This window comes from Hermetia illucens, chromosome 5, assembly GCF_905115235.1.
Source record: "Hermetia illucens chromosome 5, iHerIll2.2.curated.20191125, whole genome shotgun sequence".
Lineage (NCBI taxonomy): Eukaryota > Metazoa > Arthropoda > Insecta > Diptera > Stratiomyidae > Hermetia > Hermetia illucens.
Window position 1 is genome coordinate 82,115,445 of NC_051853.1, and position 21,708 is coordinate 82,137,152.

At 43.5% G+C, this 21,708-nt stretch overlaps 1 protein-coding gene across 1 annotated transcript; it reads right to left on the reverse strand.

Moving 5' to 3' along the window:
• Positions 1–1,492: 1,492 nt before the first annotated feature.
• LOC119657998 (RIB43A-like with coiled-coils protein 2) lies at positions 1,493–21,653 on the reverse strand. The gene is made up of 8 exons (XM_038065217.1): positions 21,496–21,653; positions 21,299–21,439; positions 2,704–2,867; positions 2,563–2,641; positions 2,345–2,506; positions 1,985–2,212; positions 1,808–1,914; positions 1,493–1,754 (listed from the first exon to the last, which is right to left on the reverse strand). Exons 1-8 carry the CDS (start codon positions 21,616–21,618, stop codon positions 1,622–1,624), a joined length of 1,137 nt encoding a protein of 378 aa, XP_037921145.1. The 5' UTR covers positions 21,619–21,653; the 3' UTR covers positions 1,493–1,621.
• Between the last annotated feature and the right edge of the window lie 55 nt (positions 21,654–21,708).

The window sequence follows — 21,708 nt, forward strand, 5'->3', positions numbered from 1 at the left end:
ATACTCGGGACAGGCTTCGAGAGTCCGCTCAACTGCCTCGTAGAAGGTATCCTTCTCCGACTCTGCAGTCTCCTCTGTAGGGGCGTGAACGTTAATGAAGCTTACATTTCTAAACTTGCCTCGCAAACGTAGAGTGCATAGCCTTTCGCTTATGTTTTCAAAACTGACAACAGCTGGTTTCATTTTTTGGCTGACTAAGAAACCTACTCCGAGCACATGGGTTACTGGATGGCCACTATAATATATGGTGTAGCGGCTCTTCTCCAGGAAACCGGTCCCTGTCCATCGGATTTCTTGCAACGCTGTTACATCAGCCTTATATTGGGACAGGGTATCGGCTAGCTGCTCAGCAGCATTCGGTCTGTACAGGGAGCGCACGTTGCATGAGAAAATGCGCAAATCGTTGATCCGTTCTCGTTGCCGGGTCCGTCGTTTTAAAGTCCCTCCTGTCCGAGGCTCCTGTTGTGGCTTCGTAACAAGTTGTTTTCCGTGTAGGGTTATCAGCCCTACCCAACCCCCAACCGGGAGGACTAGTTGATACATTTTGTCCCGCTTTTATGCGCGGGTGACTCGCCTTCATCCTTCTCCGTCTGCAGCTTTTCGTTAAGAAAGAGCTCCCAGCGGTCACCACGTGGAGGTGGAGATAGGGTTTGGTAGTAGAGCTGTTAGTGTTGGTTCAGCAGGCATTTCCCAGGTTTTATGCTCCATCGTGGGTACCAATCCACGTTTCGCCCTGGGACCTATACTACCTTTTGACCGCCAGTGTACTCTTAGCGGCATCAATTGAATGATTTTAATAACATAAAATATGCATGTAGGTCGATTGTTCGCGCACCAAATCACGGCATTGCATACAATCACCAAGTTTATGCCATCGGTGTATGAATCTTCCTATATTTTATGTTATGAGATTGAAATTGCTTCATACAAGTCCGTGTAATTTGACAGCTCTCTCATTCGGCACGCACGCACTCATTGCGCTGTTGTGTTTCGGCCTTTAGTTACCTATAATATATACATCAATATATAAAAATTTGTGATACACCGTGGAGTCGACACTTCGATTTCACCATCGAAATGAAATTTCTCCCGAAAAGTTACAAAATATTTTCGACTCAAAAGAATTATTGGAATAATTTGCCAATAAGGGCCAAAAAGTTCATGTTGGAGAATAATTGGGCTCGCGAAAGCGAAATTCCAAATTAGAGAGGTTCCACTGTATTTCATTCAATATACCTAATATTTAAAATATTTAAATATAAAATTTCTATAAGAAAAGTCATTAGAATTCGCTTGTTTTTGGCAGTTTACAGGCATCTCTCCCCTTAAAGATTTTGTCTTGGAATGCTGCAGCAGAATTTTCTCCCAAGATACTCAAGAAAACATCCTTTTATACGCACTTCAATGTTTTATATAGAAAGCTTAGGAGATCTGTTCGGTTCAAAACTCACGCATGCCTCATACAACAAACACTTCCCATAAAACAAAGTGATTTATTGCAATTATAACGCTATATCAAAATAGTCCGACCCAACTACTTGAAAGTGAAGTGACTACAAATATAAGTATATACGTAGGTATGATTTACTGATATAAGTAGAAAAAGTTCATCGAATTTATCTTATCTTGTCGACTTGTTAAACTGCGCGTAGAATTCATCAGAAGCTGCAGTAAACTTCTCAAGCTCCTCTTTTCTGGCTTTCTGTTCGGTAGCCAGCAGAAAGTTTTGTCTATGCAATTCAGCAACCTCCGCTCTGAAGAAACAATAATTTTATAGCAATAGTGAAAGAAAAACATTAGTACTTACTTGGCCCTTTTATCCACCTCTAATTCCTTTAGAATCAAGCTCCTAGTTATGTTCCTTGTGAACTGATCCCACTTTCCATCTTTAGCAACTTCTTCTGCTTTCATTTTCTGCAAATCGGAAGAATTACACTCAGCAGCAACCAAAATATTAAATTATTGACTGTAGACTAATCCCCACCGCTTTTTCTTCAGCTTGAATTTTCTGCTCCCGCCTGAACTGCTCAAGTTCCTCCGGAGTCATACCGCGATAGAGGTAGGCTACTTTCTTGCCAGGTCCCAAACAACTGTTTGCAACGTCAGGATTCTCAGTTAACATGTCACTCGTCAGCACATTATAGATTTCTGCCAAGTTGTCTTCCTCCTCCTGTTGTTTCTCAACTGCCTTCCTTTGTTGCTGTTGCAATGCCTTTAGGAATGCAAAGATTTTGAAGGTAGTCTTCATTACAATACAAAAGACGAGAATTCATTTTCCAAAACTCATTTGTTAGAAAATGAAGTCAAAGTATTTCGAGTTCACTGTGCTATAATAAAAGCATACCAAGTTTCTATTATACTCCCTGATAGCCTCCTGCATTTTCTTGCGATTATTCCTCTCAGACGAATCCAATTCTATAGCTCGTTGATCCCTTGCCACTAAGGCCTCTTGCAGTAATCTATCGGCTTTCAGCTTATTCTCCTCAGCTTGTCTTCTTTCATGTATCTGGCAATTGTTTTATCATTTATTGTTTACCAAGAAAACTACCATTTCAACATTACTTGTTGCTCAAGCCAAGCACGTTGTTGGTTCCTTTGATTCTTCCTTCGCTCTTCGTTCAATAAATCCTCCCCGGAAAATCTGCAAATTCCGGAATATAACATTTTTCAACATTTAAGAAAATCATTTATATTGGAATTTACATTTGTGCACTGGAAATTCCCAAACGTGGGTCATCATCTGCAATCCGAGCCGGCTGAGCGTTCCTGTAGGCGAAGGGGTCGTTCAAATCATACTCGCGCCTGTTTTCTCTACGCTGAAATTTGGCACGGTAGAAGTTGATTTCAGCATCCCGTTTCTTGCGTTCCTGTAATGAAACGAAGGAAATTTAAATATATGTGTGAATATAGAAGTAGAAATCTTCCAAAAGACACTGTCATATGACTACAGGGCAGAAAGTAGAACTTTCACCCGCTGAAACGACTGATGTCTTTAAATATTTTATGGGGAAATGGGGTGGGTCAAAGGGTAGTATAGGTCCCAGGGCGAAACGTGGATTGGTAGCCACGATGGAGCATAAAACCTGGGAAAGGCCTGCTGAACCAACAAAAACAGCTCTACTACCAAACCCTATCTCCACCTCCACGTGGTGACCGCTGGGAGCTTTTTCTTAACGAAAAGCTGCAGACGGAGAAGGATGAAGGCGAGTCTCCCGCGCCTAAAAACAGGCCAAATTGTACCAACTGGTCCTCCAGGTTGGGAGTTGGGTAGGGCTGACAGCCCTACACGGAAAACAACTTGTTACGAAGCCACAGCAGGAACCTCAGACAGGACGGACTTTAAAACGACGGACCCGGCAACGACAACGGATCAACGATTTGCGCATTTTCTCATGCAACGTGCGCTCCCTGTACAGACCGAATGCTGCTGAGCAGCTAGCTGATACCCTGCCCCAATATAGGGCTGATATAACAGCGTTACAAGAGATGCGATGGACAGGGACCGGTTTCCTGGAGAAGAGCCACTGCACCATATATTATAGCGGTCATCCAGTAAACCATGTGCTCGGAGTAGGTTTCTTAGTCACTCAAAAAATGAAACCTGCTTTATCGGCTTTGAAAACATAAGCGAACGGCTATGCACTCTGCGCTTGCGAGGCAAGTTTAGAAATATAAGCCTCAGAAACGTTCACGCCCCTACAGAGGAGACTGCAGAGTCGGAGAAGGATACCTTCTACGAGGCAGTAGAACGAATCCTCGAAGCATGTCAAAGATATGATATGAAAATCATACTTTGGGATTTTAACAGCCAAATAGGGAAGGAGCCCGTATTCAGGCGATACGTTGGCTCCCATAGCTTACACGAAAAAAACAAATGATAACGGACTGCGGATTATTCAATTAGCAGGGTCACACGAAATGGTTGTTGGAAGTACCTAGTTTGCGCGGAAAGCGGTCCACAAACATACGTGGGCCTCTCCAGACGGGGCCACTTTCAACCAAATTGACCACGTGCTGATCGAACGCCGCCACCTCTCAGCCTTGATGAATGTCAGAACATATAGGAGGCCCAATATAGACTCGGATCACTGTCTCGTTGGCATGGTGCTCCGAGCTCGAATAACAATACCACCTAGAATCCCCTCTGACAATCAGGTGAGAGTGAATACTGAAGCCATCCACAACACAACCCTCCGCGATACCTATAAGAGGAAAATGGATGCCGCAATAAACCCAGTCAACAGAGGACCTGGAGATGAAGCATCAACAAATGATCTTCACAATCACCTGAAGAACGTTATCATGGATACGGCCACAAGCATACTTGGCCCCAGCCGCAAAAGGAGTCGGAGCGGCTGGTTTGACGATGAATGTAAGCTAGCAACGGAACGGAAGAATGCCGCATACCGAGTAATGTTTCATTCTCAAAGAACGCGGGCACGCGCAGGGACTTATCACGAACTCCGTCGAGCGGAGAAGTGACTTCACAGACGGAAAAAGGAAGCCTAGGAAAACCAACAAGTTTGTGAACTAGAAAAGTACAGGGAGCAACCGCACCAGGCGCGCAATTTTTACCAACAAGTCAGCAGGATGAAGCCTTATACGCCTCAGTGCTCATCCTGCCGAGACAAAGAGGGAAATCTGATTTCCGACAGAATGGGCATATTAGAGCGATGGGTTGAGTACTTTGATGAGCTACTGAACAACCAGAACATCGGCGAGTTGGAGGTCCCGCCAACTGAAGACGACGGACAAATACTGCCACCACCAAGTTTAAGAGAAACAGTCCGTGCAATTCATCGGCTAAAAAATCATAAGTCGTCAAGAGCCGATAGAATTACAGCCGAATTGGTTAAATATGGAGGCGACCAGTTACACCAAGTGGTTCATCAACTTGTGCTCAAGGTATGGGACAGCGAATCAATGCCTAACGATTGGCAACGAGGCATTATCTGTCTCATACATAAAAAGGGAGATATCACACAGTGCAACAATTATAGAGGTATCACATTGCTGAGTACCATCTATAAGATATTCTCCACTACCTTGCTAGGCCGGATAGCCCCATACGCCCAGAACATCATTGGCCCATACCAAAGAGGCTTCATTCCAGGCAAATCAGCAACAGATCAGATTTTCTCTCTGCGGCAAGCGATGGAAAAACTGTTGGAATATGGACAACAGTTGCACCATCTGTTCATCGACTTTAAAGCCGCCTATGATAGCATAGCCAGGTTAAAACTGTACACGGCCATGAGAGAATTCGGTATCCCGACAAAATTAATAAGACTGACTAGGCTGACCCTGACCAATGTGCGAGGCCAGATAAAAGCAGCAGGATCACTCTCAAGACCATTCGACATCAACAACGGTCTACGACAAAGGGATGCGCTATCATGCATCCTCTTTAGCCTGGCCCTCGAGAAAGTGATCCGTGATGCTGATGTAAATGCAAGAGGTACGATCCTCTTCAAGTCCACCCAACTACTGGCCTATGCTGACGATATCGACATCATGGGAAGAACCACCCGAGACGTACAAACCACCTTCATTCAGATTGAGCAGGCGGTGCGAGATCTTGGGCTGCACATCAATGAAGGTAAGACAAAATGGTGGAAATGGAATCAACCAACAACATCAAACCGCACTGGTCAAACACGAAGAAGAGTAAGGATAGGAGAATACAACTTTGAGACCGTTGACAATTTCTCCTATCTAGGGTCGAAAATCACAACCGATAACAGCTACGATGATGAAATCCGCGCACGGTTGTTGTCAGCCAACAGAGCCTATTTCAACTTACTGTTCCGCTCGAAACGTCTCACCATAGAGTCAAAGCTCTTACTGTACAAGACTATGATCTTGCCAGTCCTCATATATTCCTCGGAAACTTGGGTTCTTAGCAAGAAAAATTGCGAACTCTTGGCCGCGTTCGAGAGAAGAATCTTCCGAAGAATTGTTGGCACCCTACATGAGGATGGACGATTCCGTAGCCTACACAATGACGAAATCTATGAGCGATACCATGACGTGATAGGTTACAGTGGGCGGATCACTTAATCCGTATGGATGAGGATGATCCCACCCGGAAAGTCTATAAGGGCAATATCTATGGTAGAAAAAGAAGACGAGGCAGACCCTGCCTAAGATGGAGCGATGGCGTGGGTCAGGACGCCAGACAGCTTTTAGGGATATCGAATTGGTGGACCTCGACGCAAAACCGGGATGTCTCGAGTTCCTTATTAAGGCAGGCCTATACCGGATACCGGTTGTTGCGCCGTTGATAATGATGAATATAGAAGTAGAAATCTTCCAAAAGACACTGTCATATGACTACAGGGCAGAAAGTAGAACTTTCACCGGCTAAAACGACTGATGTCTTTAAATATTTTATGCGGAGATAGGTTTGGTCGCCAATAGCTTCCAAGCCTCTCAGCACTCGTTACAGCTACAAAGGCCACGTATAATTCTAAACATGGTTCCTTTCTAATTCCAGTCAATTTGTATAATAAATTCTGATATTGCCCTGATATCTAGTTCATGGTCCAATTCTCCACAATTTCGGGCTACCGCCAATTCTTGAAAAGTAGCTAATTTATCTAAAACAATATACCTCCTAATCTCCTTTTCTTCCGGCTCATTAAATGACTTAAGTCCATCTATCTATCTCGCAAGAACCCGAGGAAATAGATAATTGCCTAGACTTACTGCAAAAGAGAACCTTAACATAGAAAAAGCGGTAATTTATATGGTTGCCATTCATCCACTGCTGCCTTCAGGGATCGTCAACGATCCTTAACGGGTCGCTTACGATACGAGGAGTGGCATCCCTGAGCCGGAGCAGGTAGTTCTGACCCCCTAGCTGGCATAATACCTGCGTCCTAGGTAGAAGCCTCGAGAATGTTTCTCGGTGAAGAGCGAACTGCTAATGGCCGATACACACCGGGACACACTGGGAGTCCCCGATGCCGTCGACAACTCCTTGTCAACGTCGATGGGGTGATGTGAGCCTAGCTCTGCCACGGTGGTAGTTGTGGCGTGTATCAGGAGGCAGACCCTCCGGAACCCTGCTCGGGTAGTGTGCATTGAACTGGTATTAGTAGACCGCGTTGCCCCGAGCGAACGCTGATCCGTCCGTGAGTTCTGGGATCAGCTAATCGTAGGTTAGGCCTTAGGGAACAGCGAAGGACGCAACAAGAGCTGAAATGCCCGACAAGACATCGGGACGCACGGACGAAGAGAACGACTCGCAAAGTCATGCGGCACCTGCAACGGAGACAGGAGACCAGACCATACCACGCAAAGCTATAATTGCGGAAAGGAGCACATTGGAAACTGCCGATACTAAGCAAATGGTTTCGAATATAATCCGAGTGGGAAAGCTGTCGACTACTCTGGCGCAAGCTGAAGAGGAAAGGCTTACTAAGAAATGCGTGGCAGTTGTGAAGCGCATGCGACCTGCGACATTCCTCCAGAAAAACGTCGGCAAGGGGGTGAAAAAAGAGCTAATGGAACTGGAGGAGCTCCTGGACATTATAGGCGAACATGGAAAGTAAGAGAAAATCCGCAGGAAGCAGAAACAATCGCGCTTCCCGACGAGAATACTACGAGTACCAAACGGATCATTGACAGCCCATTGCAGAGCGAACTTAGGAAAAAACGAAAGGAGGAAGGGACATCTGAAGGAGACTTCACTCAGGTACTCTCCAGGGTTCAAAAGAAGAAGGCGAAGAGAAACAGGAGACAACAACACGTCGCGCCACCGGAAAAACCTCTGCCTAAAATTAAGGCGGACACGAAGGACGGAGCACCAGAAGAAAAGGTGGAAAGGCAAAGGAGGACTAGACCGCCAGCTTTGCTTATTAAGCCGACTGAAGACGAGACGGAAGTCCTCAGTGAAATCAGTTACAAGATTAAACCCGAAGATAATGGAGCAGAAGAGTCTTCCTTTCGTAAAACGAAGGGTGGTGGAGTCCTCGTCGAACTAGGCCCGAAGGCAATAAACAAAGTTACGTTTTGTGAAACAGTCAAGGGGCTTCTGGGAGAAAAAGCTTTGGTGTCCAGCCTGGAACCCACGTGATCTTTGGAAATCCGAGACCTTGACTGTCTCACAGAAAAAAAAACGAGGTAGAAGAGGCCATCAAACGCAAATATCCGGATGAGAACGCTGCGCACACTGCGGGCTCGAGGCGGTGTCCAGTTTTCAGAGCAGAATTGGAAAGAGCTAGGACACGGTCAACATGTTTCGCATCCTACAAATCAATATGCACCGGATTGCAACCGCTCATGAATTGCTAACGTAGCTCGCTGCAGAAATCAATTAGTGCTCATCAGTAAGCAGTACCAAAGCAAAGACCCAATTTCATGGCACCCTAACATATCAGGTACCGCTGCCATTTGGAGGGGACGGCTTTGTCTCGATTCGGTGTTTAGGGATAACGTTTTTTAGTCTATCTTACGCCGAATGAGACATGCCGGACTTTCGACGGGGGCTTGATTCTTTGAAGGACGCTATCTTAGGCACAGATGGGCGCATCCTAGTCGGGGGTGACTTCAATGCACACAAGGAAACGTATCCTGCGAATGGCGGCGAGAACTGGACTGGTAGTTCTAAAGACCGGATCCACCCCAACGTTTCGCCGCCCGGGCTGTGAGGGAAGCATTCCAGACGTAACCTTCGCGTCGGAATCACTGGTGTCGCTGGTGGGCGGATGGCGAGTTCTGGAAGACTTCTCAGCATGTGACCACCAATACATCCTCTTCGAAGTGGTGGACACAAACTCTCGGTGTGCGCCACCCCGACGATCTTTCAGTGCAGGGAACGTCGCGAAAGTGAACAGCGGGAAGTTTATCGAAACTCTTGGAACAGGTGCCGCGCTGGAGGGTACTCCTGGGGCGGTGGCACCGCAATTGACACGGTCGTAAATTCAGTTATGAAACTAATAACGACGGCCTGCAGAGCCTCCAGACGTGGCAAACCTTCTATGTAGAGAGAGAGAGAACTTTGGTTTTGTTGTGTTTATCTTCAGTCCAACTCTACTTGCCTCTCTTTGCAAATCCAGGGCCATTTGGCCAAGGTGCATGAACTTAAGAGAGAGCAAACAGGTGTCATCAGCATAGTCGAGGTGTTTGAGGAAAGATATCATCGTCCATTGAATTCCTCCATGTCCTCCGGATAAGGCAGCATGAAGAACTCACCGACAACAAAAAGAAATAATATCGGTGACAGGATACAATCCTGGTGGACTCCGCTTTAGACCCAAAAATCCTCCCAGATTTGACCTCAGTGCAGCATGTGACATTTTGCACCATGATATGTCGCTCTGATAACAGCTATTAGTTTCTCTGGAAAGCTCCTCCTACGTAGAGCACTCCAGATACACTCTTTGTTCACGCTATCGAAAGCTTTCTCGAAATCTATGAAGAGCAGGTGCAGCGAAGGTCTAAATTTTCCGCACCGTTCCAAAATGATCTGTAAGGTGTTAATGTGGTCACAGCAGGAGGATCCGGAGCGAAAACCAGCCTGCTCTGTTCCAATATGTTCTTTGATGCGCTCTGGGTTTTTTAGCTACCCCAGCAGATAATCCTCCGATTGTGACACTCGAAACGGAGACCCTTCTTTAGAATCTTGACGATCATCTCCTTCTTCTTTCTCTAGCAAAGGCCTCCGAATCCCAAGATTTCCATACGAGATAGGAGCAGAGGCCGTCAAGCCGAGCGGCACTACTCCGTTTGAGTGCATTGACGACCGAAATGACTTCTCTCTCTCTCTCTCAGTCTAGCCTAGGGACTAGCCATTTCATCCACAAGGGGAACCTCACCGAATGTGATACGGTTAAGCACCATTGTGAAGTGTTCTGTCCACTTCTTCAATTGTGCACCATCATGGATGAGAAGTTCACCATTGACGTCCTTCACAGGACCATCGAAAGATTTGCAACCAGATATAAGCTTCTTCGTGATGCGCTATTTTTTCGCTCATCGATCCACTTCCACAATTCCGCAGTCAGTCGGATCTTATCACGCCTCTTCTCGACATGACCGACCGCCTGTGTAGCACCCGAGAAAATAGCATTTTTGATGGCGGCCCAATGCTCATCGATATTCTCAGGCGAGTTACTCAGTATATATACCGCACGATCCGCAAAATAGTTCTCCCATTTTCGAGCGACTCTTGGGTCATACAAGCAGTCGCTGTTGAACTTGAGGGATCGCAGCGAGGCGTTGTTGACGTTTCGATAGCAATAAAGTTTCAAAATTTGTAGGTTGCTATCCCATAAATTTCTATCCCTTTAAGTCGCTTCTTACTATAAGCCGAGAAGACTTTAAGTGTATTGTTAAGCCCAATTCACAAGGAGAACCGGCAATTTGAGGCCCATATTTCTTATAGGCTGAGATGGTTTCTCATAGGGTCTGAGAGCCAACCAACTTTAATTTACGTTGCATATATTCCCTGCTACCTTATTTAAAAAACTCCAGAATGAGCAGGGTTTACACATTCAAGTAAAAATTCCGCAACAGACAACATGCTAGCAGTTCCGAAAAAAAAACGAAACAAAAAGTACGGAAAGCTGCTGGTAAGCTGATGCCGGCAATCAAAGCGAAATCCAAAGGGATCGCAAATGGTGGATGGACCAAGGCCATAAACAATAAAAAGTCAAAGAACAAAGCAAAGAGAATTCGCCAAGAGCCGATTGTTATCTCTAGCAAGGGCAATATGTCATACGCGGAGATGTTGAAACAAGCCAAAGCTTACCTCTGTTTAAAAGACCATCATGATCCGAGGTTCAATTCGATATCCCTAAAAGTTGTTTGGCATCTTGGCCTATGCCATCGCTTCATCTCAGGCAGGGTCTACCTCGTCTCCCTTTTTTTATCATAGGGCTTACAGACTTTCCCGACTGAATCATTTTTACCCATACGGATTAAGTGACCCGCCCATCGCAACCTATTCAGCCGGATTATGTCCACAGCCAGATGCTCATTGTACCGCTCATAAATTTCATCGTTATATACATAGACTACGGAATCGCCTATTGTCATGTAGGAGACCAAAAATTCTCCAGAGGATTCTTCTCTTGAACGTGCTAACAGTTCCCAATTTTGCTTGTTAAGAACCCACGTCTCTGAGGAATACATGAGGACTGTCAAGATCATTGATCATCTTTGGTGAAACGTTTCTAGCGGAACAATTTTTGTAAGCTGAAATAGGCTCTGTTGGCTAACAACAGTACAACGTCGTTGTTATTGCGATGCGTTGCGTTGTTTCCCCATATCGGAAAACAACCGTCAAAGTTAACCTAGAGGAGAATGTCAAAAAGTACGTTAAGTTCTGGTAAAGAAAATGTTATACCAAAAAAAGGCATGCTTTAGTTTTTATGAAAACGTTCTTTGTATATATACGAGTCCAAGCACACAACAGTACTTTGGGTTTTGGTGCTGATGTCACCACCATGTTGTTAGTCTTGCCTTCGTTACTATGCAGTCCAAGATCTCGCGCCGCCTGAACGATCTAAATGAAAATATACTGTACATCTCTGCTTGTTCTCCACATAATGTCCATATCATCAGCATGGGTCAGTAGCCGGGGGGATGGTGGGGATGGTGGTTCTCGCATTATCATCCCCATCGCGGATCACTCTTTCCAGTTCCAGATTATAAAGGATACATGATAGGGTATCTTCTTGTCTTAGAGTGTTATTGAAATTGAATGGTCCCGGGAGTGAACCTTTTTTCATCGCTTGGCGGAGAGAAATAATTTGATCTGTTTCTGGTTTACCTGGATTGAAACGTTTTGGTATGGGCCGATGATGTTCTGGGCGTATAGGGCTAGAACTAGCAAGATAGCAGAGAAGATATCATAGATGGTATGTAGCAACATGATACCTCTATAATTGCTGCGATGCGTAATATCCGTTTGTATGTATGAAATAGATAATGCCTCGTTGCCAATCGTCAGGCATTCATTGATATAAGTGGACATATTAGCAAGATCCGAAGGACCCAGAAAGGTGATCTCATGGGAACTATACCAGGGATGGAGCAGTCCAGGGTGCTTATTGGGGGATACGAACCCATGTGCAAAAAGGATTGCTTAAACCTCACCAAAAAGAACCTCCGAATCATAGTAGGAAATCTCACTGGTCATTGTCGGCTGAACTATCAGCTAGGGAAGCTATATCTACGGACACTGCCTGCAGGTTTTCTGAGGAGTATGATGAAACCTCTATACACGTCCTAGGACAGTGTCCGGCACTTGTGTAAAGTAGGACGAGGCATCTGGGAGAACACTCAATACCAGATGCAAACCTGAAAGATCTGGAAGTAGGGAACATACTAAAGTTCCTGATGGTTATAGGCCTGCTTGAGATACTATGATCAATAGGTACACTATAACCAGTAGCTCTTTAAGGGCGCGGTACGACTTTCCCTTTCCCCCTTTCCGTCCAGAATAATAATAATAATAAGGTGATCTCATGCTTGAGCTATACAAAATTTAGCAAAACTGATAACTTTTCTGTCGTAGTTAAAAATACACTTGGCCAAAATGTGAACAGCAGGGGCCCGATCTCATCGACGCAGAAGATATGGGATGAAAGGTCATCCCTATTGCTGGAAGGTCAGAAAGGGCAGAATAATCGACATAGGTGGTGAATGTTTGGCGGTAATGGTGGACGTGAGAAATGCGTTCAATTGGGCGAGTTGAAGTTTAATACGCCAGCAGCAATTGGTGCCTCCACCTACCTCGCTGCCATTATCGATAGCTATTTAGCAGAAAGGAGATTTTGGCATGACACCAATGATGGACCCGGCAGTATGTTACCCCTACGGGTGTGTAAAAGGGCTTTATACTGGGCCCACTACTGTGGAATATGTAGAATGATGTATTTAATTCTTCGAATCCAGAGGAGGCCACGGCGAAGGAAAGTGCATAAATCGAAATTATGCCAGCATTAGGATATCACAATTACATAATTGCTTCCAACCGGTTATCAAATACTTGAAAACGATAGCCTTCACGTTTCCATGCAAAAAGGTGCCGATCTCACCAATTCATTGGGAACCCCGTGCGTTTTGTCAAAAACAGCTGTTTTCGATTTTTCTTATATTTCACGCATGCTCAAAGTTAGAGCAATTTGAAATCATGCATACTCGCATTGATTTCATTGCTTTGAGGGGCAAGGTTGTAGCTATATAGTATCTACCTACGGCCTTGTCAGTTGTAAAATACAAACCAGCTAACTATAAAATAAGCTTTCGTTGGGTCACCAGTGTTCAGCATTATTGAGAATGGTGAGTACTTAGAGAGTAGAGAGGGGTTTATATTGTTTTGCTTTACTCTTCAGTTTTAAAAAATTTATAAAAAAAAGTTTAAGGGAGGTCTAAAAAAATATGTCATGCTCCGATCATCAAACTTATACTTTGCCAGAGGTGGCTATTTTATTTTTGCTTTCAGCCCTTTAAAGTCCGTTATAAAATATGGTAGATTCAGATATTTCAAAAACAAGAAAAGAGCTGTGCTCTGTGAATAATCATTTACCTTCATAAGTATTTGAGTTGTGAACTTCCATATACTTGTTAAATAATGCTCAACTATCGCCGTCAATACAGGGACTAGCACAGGTGCACTTTGCATGTGTTGAAAATACTCTACATTTGGTTTCCTAACCACAGGAAAACTTTCTTAGATAAGAAAACGACAAAACCAGTCACGTCTGAACGCACAGCCTTCCTTTTCCAAATTGTTTCATATTGTATGGAATTACATTATTGTTAGTGGAGACTAAGACCCACTTTCGTTATCAATATATCCTGCTTTAATAACAAGCGTATAATGGGTGAGAGTAATCAGAAAATAAGTGAAATTTTCCACTCAACTGTTCATCAATGTCGACGGAAAAAGACGAACCTAGAATGACTGACGACAACGTAATGCACTGCATTGTGGAACGAAAAGTGGAAGACAGCGAAGGCACAAACATTAGCAAAGGCACTAACCGATTTCAATCTAATTCATACACCCAATCATATTGTTTAATATTAAGGTTGTCCACAAATAAAAACTATCGAATTGCTAGAATCTTTCGATTTATTCTAGAAATAATGGCCTATTGGAATATTATATCCAATACACATGAATGTGACAAAAAATATGATCTGTGACTATCCTGCAAACATTACTGCAACTAATAACAAAAAACCGGAAATACGGCGCTTCAGGTATGAAAGGTTCTGTTGATATTTTGTGTAAGAAAATTTGGGTACACGATGGTTTCAATTATACATAACTCGTAGTGTATGCACCTTGAATATACCCAATATTCAATTCAATATGGTGCTGACATTTTCTCTCGTGGGGAGTAGTAATTTGACGTGAAAGGAGCAACTTTGACCTACTATAACCTTGTTAACAATTATAGGATTTCCCCCAAACTTTCCAATATGATGCTTCCTACTGAAAAATTTTGCTCATCCAGGATGAATTAATGGGGAGCTTACTATAAATTTTCAAAACATAATAATATACCGTTATCAACTTTATTTGAGCAGATATAGTAACGGAGTATTTTGAAGCCTAGATACCAAGTCCATTAACTAACTACCATGATCTTTTTCAGATTTTTGGGTTGGGGAGCTTCTGAGAATGGCTCCTTCGAGTAACACACCCCTCTCCTTCGCAGCTAGTGTTAAAACTAATATTTGCGTTGAAAAGTACTAATCGAGGCGTCCAATTGATACCCCACATGGCAATATTCGATAAAAAAATGTTACATCAATCTTTTAGATATATGCCCCCCCCCCTTTAAGTTCAAAGTATACCAATTTAATTCATTACAGTTCCGACCTTCACACCAAATTTCATGTCAATCGGTACAGTTGTTTCTGAGAAAAGTACGACAGACAATGAATCGATTTTAATAAGGTTTTATTTTCAACAAAACCTTAAAGTGATGATGAATACCCTTCACGAGAAAAAATAACTCTGTCGTTTAACTGTTATGGAAAATATCGCCAGAGCCTTATTTTTATGTGCTCCTCATCAAAGTAGATACTGAAATCAAACCAGCTTGAAGTGTATGTAATTTTCAGAAGAGTAAACTAAATATTAATTGCTCAGTAACCTCACCAAATTTACAATGTCACGATAAAACTACAGATACTACCATATAATAGGAAGCACATGACGAAAATGGATACCCTTGCAATATTGAGGATCCACAGGCCCATGCGCAAAAGACCCCCGAACGCCTGTCCCTCATTTTGACCCCTAGGATAGCGCCTAAATTATGAAAAATTACATTAATTTTTATTTCTCTTTGTTCTCGATCTAGCTTAGTCTAATATGTAATTGAAAACAGAAGTGTATATCACGGTCGGTGTGTAACTAGGTCGATTATAATCGATTGAGAATTAGCGCATTAAAAATGCCGCATTGGAAATGACCTCATCCACAAGGGGTTTCATTTCTTCATTCATAGCATTCTTTTGTTTTCCATTCGATGCCTTCTTTAATTCGCGGTGTCCAGTTAGCTCAGATCCGATTCCACAAACTGGCATCAAGCTAGTTCCGTTCACGATCTCTCTCGCTGATTTGATCTCCTCCCGCCACACCAGTCCCCGCCAGAAGCGTGGATATAGACCCTAGCGCGGAGCACAACAAAGTGTCACCTACAACAGATGCATTGGTCTTACGCTTCTTGCCCGCATCACCGCTGACCAAAAAGTCTGCTGCGTCCAGTGCGGTTCTCAGTGTGGTTACCAGTTTGTCCGCACCTTTCGCTTCTTTAGGTCCGAATTCTCTGGACATTGTGCAGCCACGTCCATGTCCCTTCTTCGGCAATACTTTCCTCTACCGTCGGCTGGCCGTCTTCCCGGCGTTATATCAATAGTGTCCATATCACCAGTTTCCCTTTCTTCCGCTCCTCCTAGTAATAGTGGAGGAGAGGGTGACAGGCAGGATTTAGCCTGTAGTCCCCCTCCTTAGCGACTGAAGTTTTCTTTTGTCAAGCCTTCCGCTTCCGTAGGCACTAAATGCAAGCCTTCCATCGAATGCATACTTTCCGCAGATGCCTTCATGAAGCCAGCTAAACGGCTCCTAGGGATCACATGTGTCTTATGAGAATGAATAAATTAAGTGTTTCATCGGCAGGAGGTTCATGAGAACGATCCATAATAGTGAATGGGACATGACACTGTGACAGTTCTTCACAGCTTGCTTGCTTGCTTGAAGTATGCACGAACACTCTTCTGTACTTTGGGAGTATCGATGGATCGAATTTAGAAAAACATTGTCGAACAATAGGGAAACAAATGCCAATTTTAAATCAGTTCATTGTTTTTGATCAATTTACATTAATCGTTATCGGCGACGTCCTGCATATTACTTTGGCTGGAAGACGCTGATGATATTTTTCGCCTTTTCATCAAGTTATGGACCTTGGCTTATTGACTCCGGATTTGAAAAAGGAGCCAAACACATTCGGATTGAAAATAAACACCAACAAAACCCAGATTCTCCGTCTTACTGATCATTGCATTTCTGTTTGTTTTAATTTGGAGAATACCGAGGACGTCAAAGTCCATATATCTAAGAAGTGTTGCTTCCATCATCCCGACATATTAACAGCGCCAAATTCATTTTCGCTGGTGTGTTCAAAATCTGCAAATGCAGCTATCTCAACGTTAATATCAAGTTGAAGATCTTCCACGCCAATGTCCTCGCTGTACTGCTATATGGGAGTAATACATGAAAAGTTTACACCATTGTTACCGGAAAGCTACAAGCTTTTATCAACACATGTCTGCCATGTTATTTACATAGCATGCTGGTCTCAAGCCTTGATAAAGGAGGAAGGTTTGAGGCAACGTACTTTCTACTATTCCCCGTAAAAAAAAAATAAAATGATGTGGTCAAAGAAAGTAATAAATAATGTGCAGTTGGAGTTATTCCCCTATGCTAAATCTTTATCTATCTGGGTGACAGATCCCGCGACCTACCGACCAAGAAAATCCATTCAATGTCATTAAAATTTAAAAATTGAAAAAATTATCTGTTGAATACAAGGGCATTCCTCTCATTCGATTCTTGACGATCGATTCTCGACACGTAAGTAAATTACTCCGAGCAAAAAAATACGTGTCTGCACGCTAAATATTGACACCCTCTGGAAGGACGGAGGAATTTGCCCTTCAGAAGAAGCGCATTGATATTTGCGTTCTACACCGAACTCGATGGTATGGTACCAAAATGTGCGGCATAGAAGAAGAGAACGCGGTTAAAAAGCCTTCCCATTTTGGTAGCCTCCGCACTGAGGGTTTCCAAGATACTGTGATACTTGTGACAATGAACGTAGCCCCGCGATAATAGAGACGAAGGTTTTCCATTACACCAGTAGCGTAACACCGATCACTTTTGAACGGGACAAAGGCTAAGGAAGAAGATGTACCCCGTGTTTTCGGGGTACTCTTGCCTAAAACAGCACGCGGACCAGTGCACACGTTGATCGGAAGGCGGAAGTTGCAATGAATAGAAAACATATTGAAAAACGGAAAAAACTCCTATATTATGCAAGGGAACCCACTATCTCAGGACGGCTGACGGATTGCTCGCCCTAGAATTACATAAAACGCATCAGTAAGCAGCGATGGTGCATAAGTATACTGATGTGGTATACCCCACATAGGGGCTTATAGCAACTACTTGTATACACTCATGGACAGATGGATAATAACACATTGGTGTTCAACAAAGAAACTGCATTTCTACAAAATGCAGGGCAATTTTTCGAATAAGGATGATTTGTCGAACTTCGTCCAGGAAGAATGGAAAAATAACCCAACATACCTGCAGGAAGTTAATTTTCACTAGGACTAGTAGGATGCGACAAGCGGTTCAAAATAAATGTGGGCATTATGGATATTAGCTACAGGAATGCTTTTCTAGGGAAAAATATTTAAAGTAATGTTGCAGCTATCATTTATAAAAATACCGAATGTTCTAATTTATTTGTCCAGGGTTCTTCCTTTCTAGTTTTTTCACATTCAATTCAATCAGGTGCTTAGCATGTTTAGAACCGATTGGCTTATATTTCAAATTGCGGTCTTTACTAGCTACGCAAACCATATGAATTTATGTTATAACGTGTCAAATCTTAAGTCCAACAGCACACAGCAACAGAGATGATATATAGAAGGCAGGAAGAATTGCAAGATGAAGAATAGAAAGGAACACACTATTGAAGCGCCTACATAAAAAGACAGCAGTCAAATTTTGTCGATTGATAAGTTCAACATGGGAAACTTTCAACTTTCTCAATTTACATAATCCATTCAATGGATTGATGGTCAAAGGGTAGTATAATGTGGATTGCTACCCACAATGAAATATAAAACCTGGGAAACGCCTGCTAAATCAACACCAACAGCTCTATCACCAAACCCTATCTCCATCTCCACGTGGTGACCGCTAGTAGTTCTTTCTTGCAAACGGAGAAGGATGGTCAGCCTACCGTGCACAAAAACGCGACAAACTGTACCAGCTCATCCACCAGGTTGGGGAATAGGGACTAAAGATTTGTGCCTTTTCTCATCGAACGTGCGCTCCCTGTACAGATCGAATGCTACCCAGCAGCTGACCAATACCCTGTCCCAATATAAGGCCATCGTAACAGCGCAGGGATACGCTGAACAGGGACTACTTCCCTGGGGAAGAGCCACTATATCACATATTACAGTGGCCATCCAATAAACCATATGCTCCGCATAGCTTCCTTAGTCAGCCAAAAGAGGAAACTAGCTGTTATCGGCTTTGAAAACATAAGCGAAAGGCTATGCACTCTCCATTTACGAGGCAAATTTAGAAATATATAAGGCTCATTAACATTCACACCGCTACAGATGAGACTACCAAAGTGGGAGGAGGATACCTTCTACGGGGCAGTAAAACGAACCATCGGACGAAACCTTGGTTCCCATAGCTTACTTAAGGATATCATTGATAACGGACTACGGATTATTCAATTAGCAGTGTCGCGCGAAATGGTTGTTGCAAGTATCTACTTTGCACGGAAAGCGGCCCACAAACAAGCGTAGGCCTCTCTAGACGGGACCACTTTCAACCAAATTGACCACGTGCTGATTGAACGCCGCCACCTTTCAGCTTTGATTAATGTCAGAACACATAGGGTTGCCATATATAGGCGCGAATCACAATCAACAACATCGCCTAGAATCCCCTCTGGCAATCAAGGAAGAGTTAATACTGAAGCCATCCGTAACACTTATAAAGGGGGAATTGATGCTTCAATAACTGCAGTCAACAGAGATCCTGAAGATGATCTTCACTACCATCTATCATTGATACGGCCACAAGCACACTTCGCCCCGTCGCAAAAACGGGACGGCTAATTCGACGATGAATGTAAGCTAGCAACGGAACGCAAGAATGCGGCATAACGAATAATGTTGCATTCTCAAAGAACGCGGGCACAACCGGGAACTTATCACGAACTCCATCGAGCAGAGAAGCTACTTCACAGACAGAAAAAGCCTGGAAGAACCAACAGGTCTGTGAACTTGAAACAGTACAGGTAGCAACCGCACCAGACGCGCAAGTTTTTCCAACAAGTCAGCAGGATGAAGCCTTATACATCTCGATGCCCATTCTACCGAGACAAAGAGGGAAATCTGATTTCCGACAGAATGGGCATATTGGAGCGATGGGTTGAGTATTTTGATCAACTGCTCAACAACCAAAACATCGGAGATTTGAAGGTCCCGCCAACTGAAGACGACGGACGGAAATGCTGCCACCACCAAGCATAGAAGAAACAGTCCGTGCAATTCATAAGCTTAAAAACCACAAGTCGCCAGGAGTCGATGAAATTACATCGGAAGCGGATAAACCAACTACACCAAGCAGTTCATCAACTGATTCTCAAGGTGTGGGACAGCGAATCAATGCCTGACGATTGGCGACGAGGCATTATCTGTCCCATACAAAAAAGGATATCCCTCAGAGCAGCTATAATACAGGTATCACGTTGCTAAGTTCTATCTATAAGATATTCTGAACTATCTTGCTAGGCCAGGTAGCACCATACGCCCAGAACATCATCGACCCATACCAAAGAAGCACTTCAGGCAAAGCGACAAATCAGATTTTCTCTCTGCGGCAAGCAATGGAAAAACTGTTGGAATATGGACATCAGCTGCAACATTTTTCATCGACTTCAAGGTCGCCGATGATAGCATAGCCACTGTAAAACTGTACACGGCAATGAAAACATTCGGTCTCCCGATGAAATTGGTAAGATTGACTAGGCTGACGCGAGGCCAGATAAAAGCAACTGGATCACTCTCGAGACCATTCGCCATCAAAAGCGGTCTAACATAGGGAGATACAATATCGTGCACCCCCTTTAACCTGGCCTGAAAAAAGTGATCCGTGGTGCTGAGGTAAATGTGAGAGACACCATCCTCTTTAAGTTCACCCAATTAATAATCTATGCGGACAACATCGAACAGTCCGAGATGTATAAACTACCTTCATCCATATCGAGCACGCGGTGCTAGACCTTGGGCTGCATATCAGTAAAGACAAGCTAATATATATGGTAGCAGCGTCAACACTAAAAACAACAGAACCAACTCCATCAAATGGCACTGGTCAAATAAAAACAATGAAGATAGGATACTACAGCTTTGAGATCATTGATAATTTCTCCTACCTAGGGTCGCAAATCACAACCGATAACAGCTATGGCGATAAAATCCGCGCACGGTAGTTGGCAGGCAAGTTTAGCAGGAAGTCTATTTTAGCTTACAAAAACGCTTCCGCTCCAACCGTCCCACCCTAGGGTCAAGCTCCTTACTATTTATACTATGATGATTTCAAAGTTCAAACAAAACGAAGAAATTCTAGTGCTAAGTTCACTACATATCAGCGGCAGCGTTTGATGAGATCGCCTCTGCCCTGCGATCGAAACCATCAAAGCTAAATACATAATTTTTTGAAAGTACTTGGCGCTCCCCCACGAAAAGAGTAGTCCGTGCACTTAACAGAAGGAGTAAGTTGCTTCTCGAACAAGTACTGCCCGCCATTAAGTGGGTGGTAGGCTCAGGACAACTCATTCCCAAACAAAATCTTCATTTCACTACATCTCCTCGCTCATCTTTACATTAAGATCTAAGGGAATAGGGATCCTAAATTTACGAATTGTAAAAATTAGTAGGGTTTCAGTATCTTGTGTTCTGTCGAACAACGATGAATATTGCTACATTGACAATCGGATCTCACCTCCTCTAATTGGTTCTCTTTACACTTAATCAATTCCATTCTACGTTCCTCCTCGGCTAGGTATCGCCTCTCCTTTTCCGCATCTATTTGTTTCTGTTTATTTTTCTCTGCAATCTGCCTCTCCAAGGCTGGATAGTCGAGCTGCATAAAAATCAAATGTATCTTTCTCATGTTTTCATTATGAATGATTGACAAACCCCAAGAATTCTCTGCTTCGCATTGAAGATTCGTGCTTTACGCTCTTCCTCATTTTGACGCCTCCTCTCAATAGCCGCAGCCTCGCGTATATCTTGTTCAGTTGTAATTTTAAATTTCATCATTTTGTATCAGAATTATATATCAAACAATGCCAGCTCCTAGTTAAAGGACGAATGTACATCTGTCACAAATATTGAAATAAATTTCGACAG